At 34.9% G+C, this 19,426-nt stretch overlaps 3 protein-coding genes across 4 annotated transcripts; 1 reads left to right on the plus strand and 2 right to left on the minus strand.

Moving 5' to 3' along the window:
- The first annotated feature begins 407 nt into the window (after positions 1-407).
- LOC141719363 (transcription factor MYB44-like) lies at positions 408-1,678 on the plus strand. Its single transcript, XM_074521735.1, has one exon. It carries the CDS (start codon positions 510-512, stop codon positions 1,443-1,445), a length of 936 nt encoding a protein of 311 aa, XP_074377836.1. The 5' UTR covers positions 408-509; the 3' UTR covers positions 1,446-1,678.
- Positions 1,679-2,484: 806 nt separating this feature from the next.
- Positions 2,485-12,670, minus strand: LOC141719365 (putative cadmium/zinc-transporting ATPase HMA1, chloroplastic). 2 transcript variants are annotated; one of them, XM_074521738.1, is made up of 14 exons: positions 11,976-12,670; positions 10,844-10,994; positions 10,563-10,747; positions 9,071-9,217; positions 8,716-8,911; positions 8,183-8,295; positions 7,473-7,711; positions 6,511-6,616; positions 5,812-5,979; positions 4,817-5,033; positions 4,318-4,505; positions 4,155-4,241; positions 2,770-2,967; positions 2,485-2,674 (listed from the first exon to the last, which is right to left on the minus strand). In XM_074521738.1, exons 1-13 carry the CDS (start codon positions 12,465-12,467, stop codon positions 2,788-2,790), a joined length of 2,469 nt encoding a protein of 822 aa, XP_074377839.1. In that variant the 5' UTR covers positions 12,468-12,670; the 3' UTR covers positions 2,485-2,674; positions 2,770-2,787. The 2 variants fall into 2 exon arrangements, with proteins under 2 accessions (XP_074377839.1, XP_074377838.1); XM_074521737.1 differs by having other exon boundaries at positions 2,486-2,967; positions 11,976-12,669.
- Positions 12,671-13,351: 681 nt separating this feature from the next.
- On the minus strand, positions 13,352-18,742 carry LOC141719366 (protein MRG1). Its single transcript, XM_074521739.1, has 11 exons — positions 18,528-18,742; positions 17,282-17,335; positions 17,137-17,150; positions 16,417-16,562; positions 16,169-16,204; positions 16,009-16,049; positions 15,467-15,571; positions 14,546-14,634; positions 14,254-14,423; positions 14,011-14,095; positions 13,352-13,685 (listed from the first exon to the last, which is right to left on the minus strand). Exons 1-11 carry the CDS (start codon positions 18,666-18,668, stop codon positions 13,595-13,597), a joined length of 972 nt encoding a protein of 323 aa, XP_074377840.1. The 5' UTR covers positions 18,669-18,742; the 3' UTR covers positions 13,352-13,594.
- Between the last annotated feature and the right edge of the window lie 684 nt (positions 18,743-19,426).

Here is a 19,426-nt window from a genome sequence, read left to right on the forward strand (position 1 = left end):
TATATGCAATCGATTTAAACAGCTGGGTTCAACAATACGACAAAAGACAAAAACTAAAAAATATCTCTAAACAAAAAAAGAAGAAGTTAAAAATAGAAAACGGAATGGGTAGAGATGGAAATGGAGAAAAATGACGCAGGACGTTGATTCATGAGTAACAGAAAACAAAGGAGGAGGGGAAGTTGGATTAAAATATAATAATAAAAATCTGACATGATTCTGATGTGACACGTATCCTTTTTCCAGCTGTTTCCCATCCTTCTATAACACAACCGCTTTCCTGGAACTAACCACTAACCCCCCGTTTCCTTTTTCTTTTCCGTAACGCCCCCCCTTCCCTTGTTTTTTTACCTGCTCTACCGGTTACCCATCTCCCCCCTATATATACACCACATACCCCTCACTGTTGTTTTCTCACATATATATAACACACAACACAAATCTCATACACATACCAGAGTGTTTTATTACCAACTACACAAGACTACACTATCCTTTGTTTAAACAGCATGTCTAACACAAAGAGAGATGTGGATCGGATCAAAGGTCCTTGGAGTCCTGAAGAGGATGATCTGTTACAGCAACTAGTTCACAAACATGGTCCAAGAAACTGGTCTCTCATCAGCAAATCTATTTCTGGTAGATCCGGTAAATCCTGCCGGCTCAGGTGGTGTAATCAGCTTTCTCCTCAGGTTGAGCATCGGGCTTTTACGCCTGAAGAAGATGATACTATCATCAGGGCTCATGCTCGTTTTGGTAATAAATGGGCTACTATTGCTAGACTTCTTTCGGGTCGTACTGATAACGCTATTAAGAATCACTGGAACTCTACTCTCAAAAGGAAGAGCTCTTCTATGGGGTCTGATGATTTTGCTCATTTTCACCAGCCGTTGAAGAGGTCTGTTAGTGCTGGGTCTGGTGTGCCGGTTTCTGGGCTTTACTTGAGCCCTGGTAGTCCTTCAGGATCTGATGTTAGTGATTCGGGGTTGTCTCTTTTGTACCGTCCTGTGCCTAGAACTGGCGGGGTTTTTGGGACTCAGGTGGAAACCACGCCTGTCTGCGCTAATGATCCTCCGACTTCTCTATCGCTTTCTCTGCCAGGAATTGGAATGGATTCGAGTGAGCATTCTAACCGTGTTTCTGAGTCGCCTCGTGTAATTGAGCCGATGGAGGTAGTAGCTACTCCATCGCCTGTGATGGCTGTGCAACAGAAACAGAATCCGTTTTCGTTGCTGAAAAAACCGCCTTTGAGTCATGCTCCTACAAGGAGTGAGAAGGCTGAGTTTGTCAAGGAGACAACAGGGGAAGACAAGGACAAGCCATTTGTGGCGTTTAATTCGGAGTTTATGGGGGTTATGCAGGAGATGATTAGGAAGGAAGTGAGGAATTACATGGCAGGTCAGCAGCATCAAACTGCTATTGGAATTGGAATGCGCGGTGAGTGAGAATGGGCAACAAAGAAGTAGTTATTGTTTTCTAATTCTCAATGTACAGATGAGAGGAGGGGGGAATGACCAGTGCTTGATCCCTTAGCATCTCAGGAAGAAGGAAGGGAAGCAAATATGGAAACAAAATTCCAAGAAAGGCCAAAATGGAGAAAATTTTGAACATTCAATGCAATCTTTATATCTATAAGCAAGCAAGAAGCCATGTTTAAAGTTAAAATCTTTTCTTTTTTATCTTTTTCTTTACAATAGGGTTCTAAATTCTAATCAATCTGGAATTCTGTTAAAAAGTTATTCCCTGATAATATATAAGTGAATAATCGCCACCCTGACTATGAAACTAATAAGGATGACATTCAGCCCTCGAGTGACTAACATTACTCCATCTGCTCAAGTATAGCAGCTGATTTTTTGAATGTAACTGAGGACAAAGAACTGGTATTTGAAGTGATTAACCAATCAAAGAACTGGCTTATGGAGTAACCAAAATCAAGGTTGGAGTTGCTGTAAACATATAGGAATAGGAATTATTAAGGACAGACAAATGACCATCTTAAATCTTGATCCTCTAATTTAGTAGCCTGACTTGTAGATTGTAACATATGCTCCTCTACTTCTAAACAATTATCGTCCATTCAAACCCCTAACAATGTTACCTGCCCCCTCGTTATCAGAAATAGCTACTAAGCCTATCCCTAATAATTGATACATTGTCATACCAGATGCCTAACTACCCAACTCCTCGAAAATTAAGTCCAGATCGGAACTCTAATCAAACGTTTCAGGCAGTCAATGGTAGGTTGTGTTTAGGCTTTCGGTGAAAATGATGTTCTCAACTGTCTAAAAGTTTTTTTTTTCCTAAATGACCATCAACACCTACCCAACTAACAAATTAACTACTAACTAATCAAATCTTCAAGATTTTCATATGATTTTTCTAACTACTTCCAGATCACTCCCTCATTTTGCAGTAAAGTTTTCAATTGAATGATAACTACCACCTCAGCCTTAAAAGCACTCAGCTAAACATAATAATAACTTCTGACTTAACAGGTAACTAAACTGATATACATTTTCAGCGTTTCTGGAATACAAGATGGTGTACAAATTTCTTTAAGAAAAAAAATACAATATTCCAAGGTAGAGACTAATTTACAGGTAAGATTTACATAGTGTTACCTCGAAACTCCAGAATACTTATTTCCAGCCAATAAATGTACTGGTACTGCCTGTTGAAATTGAAGCTACAACTCGCCGTGACCATTATTCCAAAAACTGAAAAGACCTATTACTGTATGGAATAAAACAGTGTACAAGAGCTTACAATTTGAATTCATGTTAGCTATAGGGATACAGCCTGGATGTTACTCTCATTGTTGTCCTGTTTCCTTAGGCCCATAATTACAGACTTCAATTTTTGTACATGATGCATGATATCATCCTTCCATGACCATGTCGGGTCATTTAAAGCACGAATAGAATTAAGACAAACTAGAAGAGTCCCACCTTCATGCAACAGTACCTATTATAACAATAATTGAGACACCTTTGAGAAAGCAATGGAACTGTGCAAGAAAAGCTACAGTTTTTTTGGCTCAAGATCAATATATGACTTGAAAACAGAACCTATACATTAAACAGAAACATAGGGAACTTAGAAATGCTTCAGCTGGTAGTACGTGCGTTCACTAAAACATGGCGAGATGGTTACACCATAGCTCATTAAAATATGTGTGTTCAGTTTACGATGAAGGTGTAACTGTTTTGTAAATTATGCTGGATTAATATGAACTGATAAGTTTGATCATTTCTGTGTATAAACTGTTGGCCATACAACTTGGTTTAGAACTCTCAACTCTCAAGCATCCTGTCTCAATACAGTCTCATAATAACCAAAAAACCTTTTAAGAGCATCTTTTCCAGCTTGTAAGCTTATCTTAGTGGGAAGTAATAAACCTAATTAAGATAACAGATTTATACAACTATTTTAAGATAACTAAGTTACCTCCATATAAATCAAGAAGAGAATGGAAAGCATCCAGGCTGCAGTGCAGCCTACTTATGTTTATACTCATCACAAACTAAAATTCCTAATTTATTTTGACGCTCTCCTCGCAAATGTAAACAAAATCTTCCAACATTTAATCACCAGTTACAATTAGAAAAGTAACTTATATCTAATATGTCACCAGCTACATAATTTCTATGTTACTCGGACTCCGCTAGAAGTGTCCAACATAGATAGATACGTGTCCAAGTATCGAACTCGGCAACATTTCAAAAAATATACATGTTTTTGCCCTTCATTAAGTGTCCAAGTCCGAGTGTCCATGTCGGGGTATCAAGTGTCCGACACGGGTACTTGATGGTAAAATGAAGAGTCCGAGTAACATAGCATAATTTTGCTTTTTAAATTACCAATTAATTAAGTAATCATTTCTAATATGTCATCAGTTATACTTCCTTCTCTATTTATATTCAGCACTAATTTCATTGATATTTAATTTTGTCTAAGATGGAAATTACAAATGCAGTAATGCACAATTACAGTTTCAAAGAGATTACCAAAAGAAATATGATGTTATAACACAGAAAGAACTGTTGAAATCAGATATAGGACATTTACAAATTTAACTGGAGACAGATTAAGTTTATGTGCAGAGACAGATTGGTTAAAGTGGTATAAAATAGTCGATGCAATTTTTTTACCGTTAGCCACAGAGGAAGAAATCCCATCACTGATGTAAGAGAGGCCAGACCAATGCTAAACAACGCAAGTGCTACATTTTGTTTCACCTGCAAGGTGGAACCTTTGATATTAATGAGTGGAAGGAAAACGAAAATTGATCAAAATGATTAATTATAAACATACCAGGGAGGCTGTTTGATGGGACTTGGCTATACAGAACGGAACAGCAGAAATATTGTCCTGCAGTAAAAGTACATCTGCGACAGCAATAGCAGTTGCACTAGCACGTTGAGCTAGAACAATCCCCACGGTAGCAGCAGCAAGGGCTGGAGCATCATTGATACCATCGCCGACCATTATAAGACCCCCCCCTGCAACCCATAATGCAGAAAATTGGTTACTGCAACGTGCGAAGGTATTTAGTTTTTAGGCTCCTAGTTACATATTCAGTGATAGACTTAAGGCAACATTGACGGAACCGAAAAGCTTGCGAAGTTGGTGTAAAATTTCTACAATGTTTGTGGTACAAATGTTTTTGCTGTATATACCACATGGACCTTTAAAAAGGAATATTAACAATTTCTTTGGGATCAATTAGATTAGTCTGTCATATCATGGCACTGTGTCAAAACATTGAGTGTTAACAGTTCAGAGTGTCGCTAAAAACACAAATGTTCTATACCTGTATCTCTTGAGATACTAGTCACATGATTCAGTTTATCTTCAGGCTTTAAGCTACAATGAACTTCATCGATTCCAACAGCTTTGGCAACTCGCCAAGCACTTGACTCATGGTCACCAGTTAACATCATCACGTGCAGTTTTGCTCTATCTTTAAGTTCTGTAATAACATCTACAGCCCCATGACGAGGCTTGTCCTCAAAGTGAAATATTGTCACCTGCATAGATGTTAATAATAAATATACTGGGAAAATTTAAACAAAACTACATGAAAATGTTGAATATTATTTTAATTAGTATGAAAAGTCGGTAACTGAACCATATGTGTTTTACTTTGAAATTCCACTTTCATCAATTTAAATTTCCGTACTGGAACTATTAGTCGCTATTTGTGAAAAACAATGTTTTTTTTTGCAATTGGAAAGGGCAATCTCATTTCCTGCTCCACATCTTTTGGTTTAAGAGTATGTGTCATCACACATCACCACTGACTTTATTTGAAACAATGTAACAAACTTCCATTTATATATGATTGTTCTGTTGCTTACTGCAGATAATAATTTGCATGTCAATATATTCAGCAGTTGCCGTACTCACAAGTTGTCAACTGTGGAACTCGATACAATAAATATGAACGAAAATTCTCCTTCAATATTTTTAAGACAGTCCAGGAGTCTTACAAAAAGAATTAAGGAATTCCATATTAGTTATGTTTCTCCAGAGACATAAGCCTCAATTAATTACTTGCGATTATAAGCAATTAATTACTTGCGATTATAAGCAATTAATTACTTGCGATTATAAGCAAACATGCACCAAGTAAAACACTTCACTACAGGGTACTCTTTTGCATATAACAGAATGCTGAGAAGCACAAGTAATTTAATGTAAACAATGACACACAATAACAAAGGGTAAAATGGACGTACACATTTTCAAGAAAATAAGCAAATTTGTATGGGTTCAACCATTTTTTTATTCCGGAACTTATTTTACCTTCCTGTTATTAATGGACAGAGCAGCTCGTACAAGATCACTTCCGTAGGCAGAAGTGGTCACAGCCTCCTTGATCTTTCTTGATTCATCGTCGGAGTTAAACAGTGAAGCAACATATTCTACAGAACCAAGTGATGCTTTTACTAATTCACCACCTTCAAGTGCTGGCTACAACATAATAAAAGATAAATGTAAACTTCTTACATGGAAAACAAATAAGATGTATAAAGAAAAATCAGATTAAAAGAGTATTAATATGTTTATCATGGGACAGGGTTTCTTAAATAGTATGCATATGGAAGAAGTATATTACAACTGTTTCTAAATAGATTGATGCTGTCACTAATACAGCCGACTTTTTATCTCAACTTGGGAGTGATCATAGGCATACAAATTACAAACTATTAACACATGCTGCAAAGATGTTTTTTTATCTACTTATGAGATGACTACAACATCATATCACAGAGACAGAAATAAACAGATTATAAATAAAACAGCAACAGAACAATGCAGCATAAATGATTCATAATTTGAAGACACGTAACAATGAAAGAGGACATTCACTGTTTGTCCCGTTTAAGTAAAACATATGCAGTGTTTAAGAAAACTTGGTGACAGATATAAGTTCTTCATTTTGTACGCTAATTCACAAAAACGAAGTTCTTGCATATATACAACCAATTCACAGAAACTTACCTCAATTCTTGACAATGTTGCAGAAAGACCTCTACCAGGCAAATTTACAAAGCTTTCCACTGAAACAAAAGGAAGGTCTTGCCCAGCACTGTGATTTACAACAGCTCTGTGGAAGCAAAAAATAAAACTACTAATTTTTTGGCAATAAATACAAAAAAGAACAGACATTTGACAAGTAATTGAATATTTGAATGCTTTTTGATTTATTAGATATAGAAAGGATCCAGGTCTGACATGGGCAATACTGGAAAGAATATTAATTTTTAAAAAACAATCCCCTTTTTGGTGTGATTGCTTAATTGTGTGTGCTATCCGCTTCTCAACTTTTACCATCAAAACATTTTCAACCCATCTCAAATGTTGTAGGGTAATGACTTGTTAAATTGAGCTGAATGACTAATGAAGAAAAACATTGACTACTTATGATGCTACTAGGCTAACATCAATCTCAGTCTGCTGGTCTTTCTGACAATTTTCGGTTCATTACCTGCCAAAAAACGCTTATATTGAAGCTTCAACTTTAGCCAAGTTGATATATTTTATGTTTTTACTATGCACTTATTAATTTAAGAATATCCTTCACACGAAGTGGCCTCTAAAAGAGCGTCTATTATAGAATTCAGAAGTACGTGAACCTTGTTTCCACAAAGCTGATATCCAAGTGGAAACGTGATATAGTAGTTAAATTCTGGAGCACAGTCTAGGGTATGTACCCAGGTCCATAAACCAACATGTGAATATTTATTCCAACATATTTTTGGTTTGCAGTCCGAGACTAAGTAAATAAACTATCTTGACCGAACTTAATGGAAGATGCTGGAAACTGTAATCATTATCAAAAGAAGGTAACATCTCCACAGGATCAAAAGATCTAGATCTGGCAGAATAGGTCTCAAAATCTGTACTTTAAAATAACAGTCTTACAAATAAAGCAAGTAAATTGAAATTTATAACAGTATTACCTTCCAATAGGGTGAGTTGTACCCTTTTCCATAGCAGCTGCCACCGCAAGAGCTTCTTTCTCACAGCTGGGGACACAACAAGAAACATAGTTTTTTTTATTCCCACCAACATGTCCATGTACTGGTTCAATTGCTTTGCAGGTGAATTCTCCAGTAGTCAGAGTACCAGTCTTATCAAATGCAACAGTCTGGCATGAAGCTAGAGCATCTAAAACATGCCCTCCTTTCAGTAATAAGCCCTAAAAAACAGTACATGTCAATTAATAGAGCACTACACAGTATGTCGCATTAGAACTCCTTCACGCTCAATAAGACATATTGATGCAGCTTTTTTGCTGATATAATGATCGGCTAGATCAACAAGATGAAGTTGCAAGCATAGGATGACACATAAGCAATCTACAGACTCTCAATTTATTATACGTCTAAATATCTGATGCACACTTTACATTAGAAAAAGGGGGCCGGGGGGGGGGGTTAATCTTGAAGATTTACTATAAGGTCATCATACGACAAGAATTTGAATGAGTCATGAACCTCTTTAGGGGAAGGAAAAGTGTGATGAACAAGTCTTTTTCAGGAATGCTTCAAGTCATACTTGGTTGAAGCGTACTAACGTACAAGAAACTTTTAGGAGAAACATAACTAAACTAGAGCATAATATTTAGGTTAAAAGATTGCAATCTATATAAAAAGAAGATATAGAGTACCTTTTTAGCACAGGCACTGATTGCAGTAGCATATGCCAATGGAGCAACAGCCAATGCACAAGGTGATGCCGCCACCATAAGCCCTAATGCTCTATAGACTGACCCTCGGCAAGCTACATGATGAAGCGAACATTACAAAAGCTAAAAGATATCAAGTCCAACTTCCACCAAAGAACTTGAGAAGCTTAGAATGAGTTGATAGATATGCAACAATGTAGGGGGTCTACCAGAATTCTACCAGGTGATTATTCTAGTGCTTTTTATGTTTAATGAAGAGAAACAATTTTCTGAATTACAATTGGCAATGAAACAAATCTTGAAAAACAAATCACTGACCCTTGTCAGTTTAAAGGTGTAACACTAATCCCTTGCTAACAAAACATCATGTCAGAATATCATAACAGTAGATTATATCTGTAGTTTAGCATAGAAACTTGGGTAGGGGTGAGTTTCCTTATTCAAATACCAGAAAGATTTGTCATAATGCAAGTTGCATGAGTGTCAGTAAAAGTATATTCCAAACTCAGTAATACCTGTTGTGCCAATAAATGGCCACTTACAAAGAAATGGCCCAACAAGAGCAATAGCTACTGACAGAAATACAACTGTTTTGCTGTAACCCTCTCCAAATTTATCCAACCACCTTTGGAGCTGTGGCTTTCTCAATTGAGCTTCCTCTGTCAATTGCACAATTTTATTCAACATCGAGTCTTTCCAGGTCTTTTTTGCCTAATTATCATAAGCAAGTAACACCGGTTCTTGAGAAAATAATAAATATAAGGATTGATTAATTAATTTATTAAACTTTAAGCCACATCCATTATCATATGCACAACCATTTTCTGAGGGAAACAATAAGATTGAAGATAACCGAAGCAAGCCATATACCTTTAAAATTAGCATACCATCTAAATTTCTAGCACCGCCAGGGATGCTGTCCCCAACCTTCCTTTCCACCGGTTTTACTTCACCAGTCAAGTGCTCAATAGTAATTGTTGATCTTCCTCTGAAAACTTCACAATCTACTGGCACCGACTGTTCATAATACGAAATTAACATTAAGCAGAGACTCCTATATAGAAGTGTAACGTACAAGGTTTCATAATATGAAATAAATATAATTATAACAAAGTTAAAACAAACATACTGTTAGTAAGTAAGTAAATACTTTTTTTGAATACCTAGTAACATCATAACTGAAATGGATTTTAAACCTTTAAGTTAGTTAAATGTGGCAACTGAACCATGAATTTTCTGAATCGACCAAATTAATATACCCTAGTTTCAAATTTGGTCGTTATTTATACCTTCAACTGGTTTGCCTTTAATTTCTTTTACCATCCATGGGGAATAAATGTATAATTTAATTTTATATATTGATGAATGATAAATGTGGGATTTATCTTGGTTTAGGCATTTAAAGTGGCTCTATTTTCATAGTCAATAGATTTAATTTCTGTATTTTTTGCTCAGATGTGATAACATTATACAAACACATAATATATAATAAGTACATAACCTATGTTGAGGATAACAAAAGAAACTCTTCGTAACCGCAAATTTAACCTCTCTAATTCAAAACCCAAAGGATATTTTACAAATTAACTTTATTTTATTTTATTATCTACATATAATATTTAATTGATTTTATATTTGTTATTGCTATTTATGAAACTCTGTACTGAAATACAGTGTTTTTAGAAAAAAAATAAGTAAATAATAATAACAGTAGCATGGGCAAACGTCATTGTGGAGAGCATACTATGTTGGCCATAACCTAGGGATACTTCGAGTTTGAAGATGTTCATACTTCTGGTTTCTCGACTTTTCTGTTTTACTTGAATGCGATGAAAGAATTATGTGACAATTGTATTTTACATTCTAAGAACGACCCAAAATTATTTCTTCATAAACTGCCAACTACTAGTCCTGATTGACTCAACGGGGCCTTAGATTGAAATTACATAGGTTCTGCTAGGCAATCTATACTTGGTAAATCCTCAACCATTATTGGCTTGTAAACCTTGAACCCGAATTCATATCTGTTTCTTATATTTTAGTTACCACAATCATCACATTATAAGTAGGCAGTGTCAACTTTAATTTCCTAATTCTATATTCCTGGATCCTACTACTGATAGCAAAGATATTCTTAACAGTAACAATTTATATCACTCAACAGATTAAAAGTGGCCTAGTCACCTTTTTTTTTTTTAATATTATCCTGTTCAAGTGTCACCAAAGAGACTACATAACTTTGTATGAGATGCAAAAAAAAACAAGATGGATGAATTTTGATGCTGCGACAAGATAATCAATAGGAACATATCATATAATACTATATTGTTCACATGATTACTGAAGAAACACAATTACGGACCTCACCAGCTTTGACCAATATGTATGAACCAACTTCTAAGTTATTCACAGGGATTTCGTGGTATGTCAGATCAGAAAAATTAAACGTGTTTTCATTGTTCAAGTCCAGCACAAGTGCAACATCCGGATAATTTTCTTTCAACTCCCTTACATCAACCTTTGAGCGGCTGGTAAAATACTCTTCAGCTGTGACCATTAAATACATAACACATCAGGAAAATGCTTTACTCTTTCGTCATAAAAAGAAGCTGCCTTTGCAAAGAGTTGGGTTTTGTTACATACCAATGTGAGACAAATTAAACATTGCAAGAAGCAAGCCACCTTCTAACGAGTTACCCATAAACACTGATGCAAAGGCTGCAAGAGCCATAAGTACATGGATATTAATCTTCCCACCAGCTATATCTATTAGAGCATCGAATGATGCTGATACCTGAGATGTAGGATGTCCCAAATATATTACATCAGTTGACAGAGATATCCACTAAAAGATTAAGCGACCTATATTTTAATTCAATCACGATGCCCAGACATGGGCATGTAAGATCAATGACAACAGAAACAATAAATGAACTATAAAAGATAAAAAACAGAGAAATAAGAAGCATGAACCAAAGTGAAGAGCAGAGATGCCAAAAATGATTGAAGAGCAGAGTAATCAACCTCCTCACAAGGCACTCTCATACTGGAGTCATGATTCTGAGAATCACTTTTTTGTAAAGGATTTACTTCTTAAGAACCATTTCCTGTTTGGTTTCTCTTCATACTATTCCTTTTGTATTTAGGGTATCTTTCCTGACATAGTTTATAATTTTCGTATATTTTAACTCTATTAAAAGGATCAATCATGTTATATTTTGATTATTAATTTGAGCTATCATTTATCACATCCCCAAATTGTAATTTTCCTGTTTGGCAAGTCTGAATTTGTAATGCAAAAAGAAGTATCCTAAATTATAACATTTTTTAATCAGTACTTTGACATTTTGACCTTTTAACTTCAGATTCACAGCTTCCCTCACGTATATCAAGTCTTGTAAATATTACTTTACGAGCAACAGCTATCTTATGCAGCTATATTATGGTTATGAATTTGAAATGTTCTACACACAATACAAGTCCGAAATACTCAACGTGTTCTGTTATAAGTATTTTTTACCTTTTCTAATTTCTTATTGGTTACTCATATATGCATCCTAAACTGCTTGATACAGCTTTGAATTACAAAGGTCAGACTCATAGAAATTAAAGGTCTAATTCTCTAGCACACCTCATACAGTCACAATTCACAAATTATTAACATATAGTTACATTACAAAAACCAGCCCTACTGTTTGACAACCAATGTGATACATACATAAACAATAAAACAATTCACAAACATACAAAAAAGAATAGGAAGAAGGAGTGTTACCGCAACAAGAGGAAACGCGACGGAAGTAAAAAGGAGCTGAAGAGACTTGACATGGTGCTTGGCAACCAGGTAAGGACAAACAGCAGCAGCAACAAACAACAGCGCAGAGCAACAACACAGCTCCAAATTCTCTCTTAAGAAATTAGCCGCATCGGTCCACTTAATCGTCTTCGCAAACCTAAAAAACGTCTTTTGCGACTCCGTAAGCTCACCGCCACCGTGGTGGTGGCCGTGGTGATGGTGATCATCGTGGTGGTGGTGATGGTGCGAATCGGAGGAATAGACGACGAATTGGCGACGAGAGCGAGTGAAATTGAGAAGAGAGTGTGATGATTTAAGAGGTAGGGTTGGAAAAAGTGAGTGGTGGTGAATAGAATTGAATGAATTGAGTTTGATTGGTCTTGAAGGTGTTGTTAGGGTTGTGAGTCTGGGATTAGATGAAATGGAGAGTGTGGTGGTGATTGAAGTTGAGGAGAGAGCGAGTGTTTCCATTACTTCACTAATTACAGGAGTTTTGATTTCAGAGTAGTGGAGGTGGTGGTGAAGCTTGGTTCATTGGGAATCTGATTCAGTTATTAGCCGCCAATTTACATATTCATTCACTTGCTTGCTGCTGCTATGCACATCATGTCCTCATTTCCCCCAATTATTTCATGTTTCATGCTACTCTTTCCCGTCTGAGGTACGGTTTAATTCATTCATTATAATCTCAAAAATTTAATTTCTATTAATACTTAACTGTATATTTTTTTCAGTCAATGTGATTGACCTAGGAAAATTACATTATAAAAAAATCTATCAACCTCGGGTCTCGAGGTCAATCTCGCAAGCATGGTGTATTGATTCCTTTTAATTTAGGAAAAAGAAGGATTTATCTATAAGCAAAAACTGAATATGAAAAATTTCAGAGTAAATAGTTTGCTCGTGAATTGTGACGCTCCTAGCTCAAGTATATTGTGATATGGAACCTGTTTGGGTTTTAAGATATTTTACCGCTGTGATTTACATGGAAAAATTGTGTTGAAAGGATGACTGGTTTATCACACGCAAGAGGGGACTCTACACCACAAATAAGATAGTCCAAGATGAGTGATCAAACCACACGCCCAAGTTTTCTCCTATCCAGAAAAAAAACCCCCTACAAAAGTAGCTAGTTATATTCTCAATTATGATAAAATCTTTTATTGAGGAAAAGCAAAAAGTCTTGTATGCACATAAATATCATAACAGATTTGCAACTTCTGTAGAGGTAGGTAATACCGTAATACTGGCACAACGTGACAGACCAATGACCTGTATATCCAATTTGCAGACACTGGACTAACGGGTGACATCATTTTCAGAGTACTGAATCTCAATGAATTCACAATGATGAGTAATTGTAATTCACTAAAAGTTATTAATCCAATAATTATTGCAATTTCCAAAAATTTAGTTACTCAGGAGTTGCGGAAAGATGATAGAACATTTGAACTACTGTTACATGTTACAGTTACAACATCGTACTGGCTTCTCTCTAAAAGGATCCTTAAGACAATATTTGATATGCCAGTACGATGGAGAAATAATCGCAAGCTTTTTCCATCTCACAACAGTTGCTAATGACACGCAATAGCCCTTCACTTATCTTCCTCTTTGTCAATTCCTTTAGAAACTTTAGATTCATCATATCTAGAAAGGAAAAAGGTACTCTGGTTCCTCTGCATAAACCTGCATCACGGAAGCGCATTGTCAACCTATAATAAAAATGATTCTCTAATCCATTGACATTCCATGAAAGTTTAGGCCACAATGGTTACAAGCATACAACACTTTACAGCAGACAAAGGGTAAAAACAGCACTTAATATGATCACGACCTAGTTCGTACAGGGGCAATACTTCAATTAAGCTGTAAATCTTCATAAATAATTCTCACATCCAAAAGATTAAAAGAATGATAACCAGTGAGATCATCATCACATTCCTTAGCATCATACACTGATAAAAATCTGGTGAAGACTGCATATAATGTAATACTATAAACGTGCTCTTACTTGAGAAAGTCGTTCAATTTCTGCTTCAAGCGGATATGCGTCTCCTCTTCCATTTTGACTTTTCCCAACAAGTCAGGCAACTTCACTGAAAAGACAACATACATATCTCAATTGTAAAATATTCTTTTTTGGCATTATATGACTAAATTTCTTTTCAATTGCAATAACGTCTACAGGTTTCACACATGATGACAGGTGATAAATAGAAGACAAATAGCAAAATCAAAATATCAGGGAGCATACCAAAGAGGCGTAACAGATGCTCGGCACCATATGTAGCGGATGGGGAGACATCACCTACAACTGCCTCAATATATTGTTGACGTTCTTTATTGTACAGAAGCAGAACCGGCAAAGCTTTGTTAAAGTAACACAGTATGCCATTCACAATTTCCTGAGACTGATCTGTCGTCCTATGTGTAGTTATAAAATTAGAAAGGAAGTACACAGATAAACAAACTAAAAAAAGTTATATTGAAAATATGTTTCAGCTGGTAACTAGACAGTGAAGTGAAGATCAATCGACTAAACTTACATTCCATGGCTTCCGTCTTTTAAAGAGTTGTATTCCATGTACTTTGAAAGTATAGTATCAACATTAGGTGAACGAGGAAGTTTAATAAGCTGCAGGAACGGGGTTCGTATAAGTTTAGTCCTGCAAAACTCTTTAGTCCCAATAAAAACATACTAGAAATGGCCGACTTCTTTTAGATTTAGCACAGACTTCTCATCATTTCATGAAATCATGCAGTACTGATAAAAAATATGAAACTTTAGAAGTTAATATGGAAGTGACAACAGGAATTTCTGACCAGCAGAATAAGTGGAAGAAAGATTAAAAAATAGAAGTGTAGATCAAATTAGAGTATATATCTTTCCAAAAAAGTGCAGGTCAAATTTTTGGACTTTTGTTAAAAAAAATAAATCAACAAATACAAGGAATATCTATTTTGCATAAAACTAATAATTCATCAATATTCTGAAAAAAATCATCTACTTTGCAGAAAATATTTTTTAGTATTTTAATGACATTGAAAGGAAACAAGAACTCCGCCAAGTAGAATACAAACTGGATGGACAACAAATTTTAGAGGGTTGTTAATTACTTCTAATTAATCTGTAATGATTACCTAATTAAAACTGTATATAATTTAAGAATTAAACAAAATTAATATATGTAATTACGACAATAGAATATGATGAATGGGGGGTATCTTTGGTATACTGGACAAGTTTGTCCATCTTGATCAACAATATTAAATTAAAAATTAGACACAAATTCTCAACAGAACTCTTAGACACGTGAGCAATAATTGCATGTCTCACTAAATAATTAATAACCAAAACCATTGTCAATCAAATGTAACAACTTTATAGTCCCTCACCAGAATCTGGTATTATATTGTGAGAAATATTGACAATTTAAAACACTCAAAACAGCTCGAAGCAGAAGTACCTTGTCTTGCTGATTGATGGATTCCCAATCGTCGACTAATTGCTTCTTTAGAGTTGGAGGAATCTGAATCTTGACGGGCTTTCCTACTTGGGCATCATCTTCTTTCTACCGATAACAAAACCCATTTTGCTCGATTAGTACTATTTATCATTAATCATCATAGGCTACAATCATCAGTCTTCGCACTGACTTATTTAATAGTTTTTCCGATCAAAAGCATGTTAGCATGTGTGAAATTAAAATGGCTCCATAACAATAACGCGACAAAAGAATAATCAGCTTAAGCTGACATTTTAAATATTCATAGACACGGAGATTGAGGTTCCTGCATTGGCGCAATCTACATAGTCATTGATGCACACAATCAAATTAATGCTTTAAGTACAATTCATCCAGTTATATTTTATTCAAGTAGAAATGAATAGATGAAACTTTTTAAAGTGTTTGATAAACGTAGACTGACCATTCAAGAAAGAATTACAGTGTGCAGAAAACCGGGGGAAAAAAGAAGGCATTACATGCTATCACATTTCAGAACAAACCTCAACTTCTACATCACTCTTTCTCCTCTTTCCTTTAGTTCCTGCAAAAAAAACAGGTAGGTAAACTGAAGTGATGAAAGAAATATATCAAAATGCTCAGAGGAAGCTAAGGTGTTATGCATAAAGAATTGATTAACAGAAGGATGAAAAACTACAATACCAGTATTTCGTGAATCTTCTTTTTCCAATTTTGCTTCTGCATAAGACACATCAGGAGCAAAGAGAAAAGAAAACAAAGTAAGATTAATACTAAGAAATGTACCTTTTTTTATTTTAAAATTATGTTAAAGAGATGATATTTTGTTCCTGTAAACAAAGTGAACTCTTTGCAAAATCGGGAAACTTAGAAATAGCAAAATCACACATTGAGCTACCTATCTAATTATATACATCAAGTCAAAGAGGTACCAGTCGAGACTTTTGGCTTAGTGTGTCCTGCACGTGCTGACTTCTGATTCTTGTCTACACCCTGCTTTTTGTCAAGAGCCTGCTGCTTCAGAACATTTTCTTCTGTATATTTCATTAGGCGGTCCTTACCAACCCATTCATCCCAACTGTTGGCAAGATATCCAAGGTTCAGAAAATTTAAATCGAGCTCAAAAATTATAGTAAAAAACCTGTAAGACTAGGATTGTCACCATTCTGACATATGTTGTTTTCACAGTGACGCTGGTCTATGACCAGCAGTACTACAGATTTAAAGCAATAGCTTATTAAGATGGATATCAAAACTGTCAAGACGTATGTTCCACGATTAGTGACACTTTTCCTCCGCTTAATAGAAATTTTCCGGATTCAAAAAGGGGCGGAAATAATCCTTCCTGTCCACCTATGTTTCTACACTCCAATCCCTGGTGGCTTTCCCAGGATATTGCTAGGTTTGTTAGTATACAACAGTAATTTGATGTACATATGCTTTTAGGTCTACGAAGCAGAAGCGTAAAGGAACACGGGAATGGGGAAACAGATGTACTGGCATAACATGAAATTAGAGGGAAGTATAACTAACAAAAAACTTCAAAGACTTTCATATTCACAAAGCCAAAAGATAGGCCATAAGAAACTTCTGAACCATTTAGACCAAGCAATGTTCTTCAATGTAAGGATTCAAAAGAAATTTATACTCACTTTTTATTCCAACCCTGCAAATCAAAAAGAAAATACATGTCAATCCCTTTACATCTGGTTAAGAAGCTGTCTAATGTGTAAAAACCATGTCTCCAATATGAACTGTTTGCCTAGGGAGGGACATAACTTAAATTATAGTACTTACAAGGTAATGAACGAAGTATTTCCACTCGTTCTTCCGAATTTCAGCTTTTTGAACCTTTCCAAAGAAAAATGATAAACACAACACAAATTTCATTAAGGGTCAAATTGGTTTTGATAATTTGTAAAAAATATTAATGATTGCCGAAACAGCCTGCAAAGTTTACAAGAAAAAACATGAGGGCTAACGCATCTATGCTTCAAAATAAGATGAAAAAGTACAAGATCAAGGTCCTATACAGTTATTCAGAAAGAAAATATACAAACAAAACCACCAAACAGGGATGCTAGATCTTTAGAAAAGAAAAGAATGTTTAGTTACATTAATATATTAAAAAATACTAATTCACATCAAAATCTTATAAGCAAATTCACAAGTAAAGCTATTAGCTCTATATTCGATGCTTTTACTCACTAAAACAACAAAAAACCAAGAATGTGCCTGCAGCACAAGAATTGCAGTCTCTTTATACAGCTCAGAAACATAAAACGAGTCCAGTGCAACAAACCTATACATTACACTTATCTAGTCTAATCTCAAATTTTAGTGAATTGACTGAAAACAAAAGTTATTACAAAGAATGGAGAAAAATGTAGGCAAAATCAAAGTTAAAAATTTGACAAATGACTATACAACAAAACCAAATCAATAGCATTCTATTACTTTGCTTCGGACATAACAAAATCATCATGTTGAATCAAGAAATGACATCAAATCTCAAAATAGAATATACATTCGTCAATAAAATCAACAGGTATGCCATAAGGTAACATTTAACATCACATTGTTTTCAGTTCTATTCACTTAAAAACAAAAACAAAAAAGTAAAAAACACTGCACTATCAGCAATCAACACTTTCCGAACCTCACATCTTCGCATATGACACACACACAATTCACAATTATTAACAAAATTACGCAAATAGAATTGCACACTACACAAAAAAAACACAATCACGGTAAACTAAAACGAGTAAAACCTAATTAAACAGCAAGAATTGTCATGTAATTACACTACATCCACTAAACGAACAATCCAATTAAGCCAATTAAAAAGCAAAAATAATTCAAAAGCAACATATACGTCATATTAGTATAGATTATAGCAAAACTAAATGATTTCCAGAGAGAGATAGGGAGAGGAAGAGAGAGAGAGAGAGAGAGAGAGAGGGAGAGAGAGAGAGAGAGGGAGAGAGAGAGAGAGAGAGAGAGAGAGAGAGAGAGAGAGAGAGAGAGAGAGAGAGATTACTTTGGCTTCGTAGATGCGAGGGCCGTGATAAGCGAGGACTTTCTCGCCTTCGACGAAGAGACCAGAAGTAGAGTCCGGCAAGTCTCCCTTGAAATCGTCACTGTCAGTGGCTGAATCGTCATCTTTTACGCTCCCTCCCATTGCTCAAACAACAAATAATGATTCTTTTTGTTTGTTTGAGGAGTGGAGAACTGAGCTCTCTGGAAAATGGGAATGAGCCTGTTTTTTCTGTTAAATGCCCTGTTTTTACTAATTTTTTTAAATTTTTTTATATAATTTTAGTTTCCTCCTTTTATAAAGATTTATGAATTTAATAAAAAAAATATGATAATTTTTATGTTTATAGGCATTTGTGTGCAATAAAATATAATATTTACATATTTTTACCTATTTTTTTATAAAACGAATGAAAATTACCGGATTCGATCACTATTTCGAGAACATTGGAGAAATCTCGATATAATTATGCAAATCTTCTTGATATCTACAATATTTTTTTGTTATAGAAAGATATTTCATCCTAAGTAATTTCAAATTTATTATGAACGTTGTTTTAATAAAATATAACATCTACATATTTCAGATAATTTTTTGAAAAACAAGTAAAAGTTATAATGCAGGATTACAATTTCAATTTCGATGACATCGAGAAATCTCTATATAATTATAAATATATTCTCGCTATTTCAAAATCGTTTGTTACTTAAAGGCGTATAAATATAAGTAATTTCAAATTTATTGTCCATGTGATTCTTTTTAACACTTATTATTATTATTATTGCTGTTATTGTTGTTGTTGAATTCATATTTAATTTTTACAATTTAATATTTAAAAAACAAAGGGATATTCTTTATATTCCGTACAACTTATGATACGAAGCAGACAAAAATTACTCCCT

The sequence above is a fragment of the Apium graveolens genome, chromosome 4 (genome assembly GCF_009905375.1).
Source record: "Apium graveolens cultivar Ventura chromosome 4, ASM990537v1, whole genome shotgun sequence".
NCBI classification, from domain to species: Eukaryota; Viridiplantae; Streptophyta; class Magnoliopsida; order Apiales; family Apiaceae; genus Apium; species Apium graveolens.